Raw genomic sequence first — 2,317 nt, 5'->3', positions numbered from 1 at the left:
TAGTGATTAAGGCTAATTGACTCTCCATAATCTGTATCATTTTGACAAGGGGTACGGTACAGGTGTCGCCATGACACATCTCTGAGGCATGGACGATCCTTGTATTTGCAGTAGTTCCTGGCAAGCCGATTGTTTCCTTTTCAAAGCCTATCAGTGAACTGATTTCGGGAACGATGCGAGGGGTCACTTCAACTGGGTCTTGTTTGTGACGTGAGGGAGATGTTCTCGTGACAGTGTGAATTGAGTTAATCGTCTACGTTCGCGCGGCGTGCGGAAAGTGTCATCCCATGGTAACCGCTCTCCATCTCACCTGGCCGTTAGGATGGGTCCCTCACCAGGGATAGCGGTATTGAAGAATCCTTTGTCGCATGGGAACTTAGGGGAGACGAATTTTATGAGTCATTTCATGACATTTCTTCAAACATGTTGAATAGCTGCAGCAAAATTTGTAACGCCCGAATCCTCTCAAGAGCTCCTACCGCACGAAGCTTCCAAAAAAAGGTCATCCAGTAATTACTTAAGTCTTTTCCATGTCTTATCCACGAACCCGTAAAGCTTTATTGCCGGGAAATCATGAGAACAACGTTTGCAGCACTCTTGTGGTGCGCTCTAGCTTCCTCTACGGTCAGATATCATGAATCAACTCATGCATCTAATGCTCCTAACAATCTACTAGACAATAGCAATCCAAAAACATGAACTTGAGAATCCTGCCAAGAAACCGCTACCTGCCACCGAGGCAAATGTTCTACACCGCCGTAGAGACCGAATAATTGAATGGGAAAGGATTGACTGCGGTCCAGGCCCGAACCAATGGGATCCAGCCGATATTGAACAAATCGCAATGGGGATCCAACATCTCAGCGGATTAGCAGGTAAGCCGGGCAATGGACCAGGGCCTGGAAATTGCGGTCGAGTCAGTTGTTCTTGGGGTGCCTCGATTTGGTGGTGTAACGATGTAAGCCTTGCAAATCTTCCCATCTCTCTCCATGTTACCGTGGACCGTGCTGATTGCACTTTCTTACTAGAATGCTACACCGTATCAACTGGACGGATGGGAGGATATCGTGGAAGGTGCCAAGAGGATTTTCGAGAAATGTACCGAAGCCAGTTCAGAGGTACTTGGCCAGGCCTTCGCAAAGGATGGCTGGAATGTTATTATTCGACATGATACTTGTTGAGCAGGCTATCAGTGTTTTTAAAAATACGGTGGCACTATTGTGGGGACTTTGCGTTGAAGGAATAAAGGATGTATTCTTGTCTGTCTTGAAGAGTTGGAGTCCTTTATGCGTCTTCATTCCCCAACTACCTGCATTCATTCATGACCTTCAACAGACATTACTTGAGACGGCTCTTCCCAAATAGGCAGTTCTGTGGTAAACACAAGACCGAAGCAGATTCGATGCTTCTAGCACTCAATAGCTGCAATAATATCTGATTTGAGACGATTTCGTTCATCCATAAAGACCTTCTTTATCTGTGGGAATATGTTAGATCCTCAGTGGGTACAAAGCATGAAGGCTGGCGGTATCGAATTGACGGCAATGACTTCCCGTCATAGCGAATAACATTCCACTTAATGGGGAAATCACATTGAGAGCTCTTCGGTACCTGCCTTTCGTCGTCAATGGATGGTGTAGATGCTCCGCCATCAAGCGTCTTGGTTGGGGTTGAACAGAGCTGGGCGTGCTGGACAGAGGAGTGCGTGGTTCGGGGCACTTGTAGGTGGGGGTGGACCTGCCATACGGCGGGAAGAATTAACTGCACAAAATATTTGAGAGCATCTAGGGGTGCTGGGGATCACACAGCCAATCAGAGCTTGTAGAGAGTTTGGACGAATCCATTTGGCAACACCGTCGAGTAAATCAAGCAACTAAGCCGAGTAATGGAAGCAGGTTGGTTGACAAGTATCAAGCAATCGCACCCAACCAAGCCAAGTTACTTCGTTGTTGGACACACTGGCTTCATGTCGTAGGTATCGAATACACGCCCCATCTCAATCGTCACGCATTCGACTTTGTCGCGGATATTGTTTATGACATTCCTGATCAGGTTTCTCAATTTATCTAACTGCGATTACTACGCCACTTCTATGATACGCCTTATGGCGCTTGCCTTTGCTGTGCGCTCACACTGCTGGACGGATCTTTGTTCCCTTGTGTGGGCGTTACCCCCTTGCACCAGAGATGTAACACGCAGTGGTGTGTAGTCAGAAGCTCCTAGCTCTCATACCCATGGCCAGTGCAACGAGCGAAGAACGGTTCACGGGCGGTCTGGAGTTTTTCTTCGCCCGGTCTTTGCCGAAGTGGTTCTTTCG

The 2,317-nt window shown here is 47.6% G+C and overlaps 1 protein-coding gene across 1 annotated transcript; it reads left to right on the top strand.

Moving 5' to 3' along the window:
* Window positions 1–573: 573 nt before the first annotated feature.
* On the top strand, window positions 574–1,181 carry MAA_10555 (uncharacterized protein; the record flags this gene model as incomplete). The annotated part of the gene is made up of 3 exons (XM_007828553.1): window positions 574–624; window positions 677–958; window positions 1,029–1,181. 3 exons carry the CDS (start codon window positions 574–576, stop codon window positions 1,179–1,181), a joined length of 486 nt encoding a protein of 161 aa, XP_007826744.1.
* Between the last annotated feature and the right edge of the window lie 1,136 nt (window positions 1,182–2,317).

This window comes from Metarhizium robertsii, assembly GCF_000187425.2.
Source record: "Metarhizium robertsii ARSEF 23 chromosome Unknown MAA_Scf_70, whole genome shotgun sequence".
Taxonomy (NCBI): domain Eukaryota; kingdom Fungi; phylum Ascomycota; class Sordariomycetes; order Hypocreales; family Clavicipitaceae; genus Metarhizium; species Metarhizium robertsii.
This window is presented reverse-complemented; position numbering and strand designations above follow the sequence as displayed.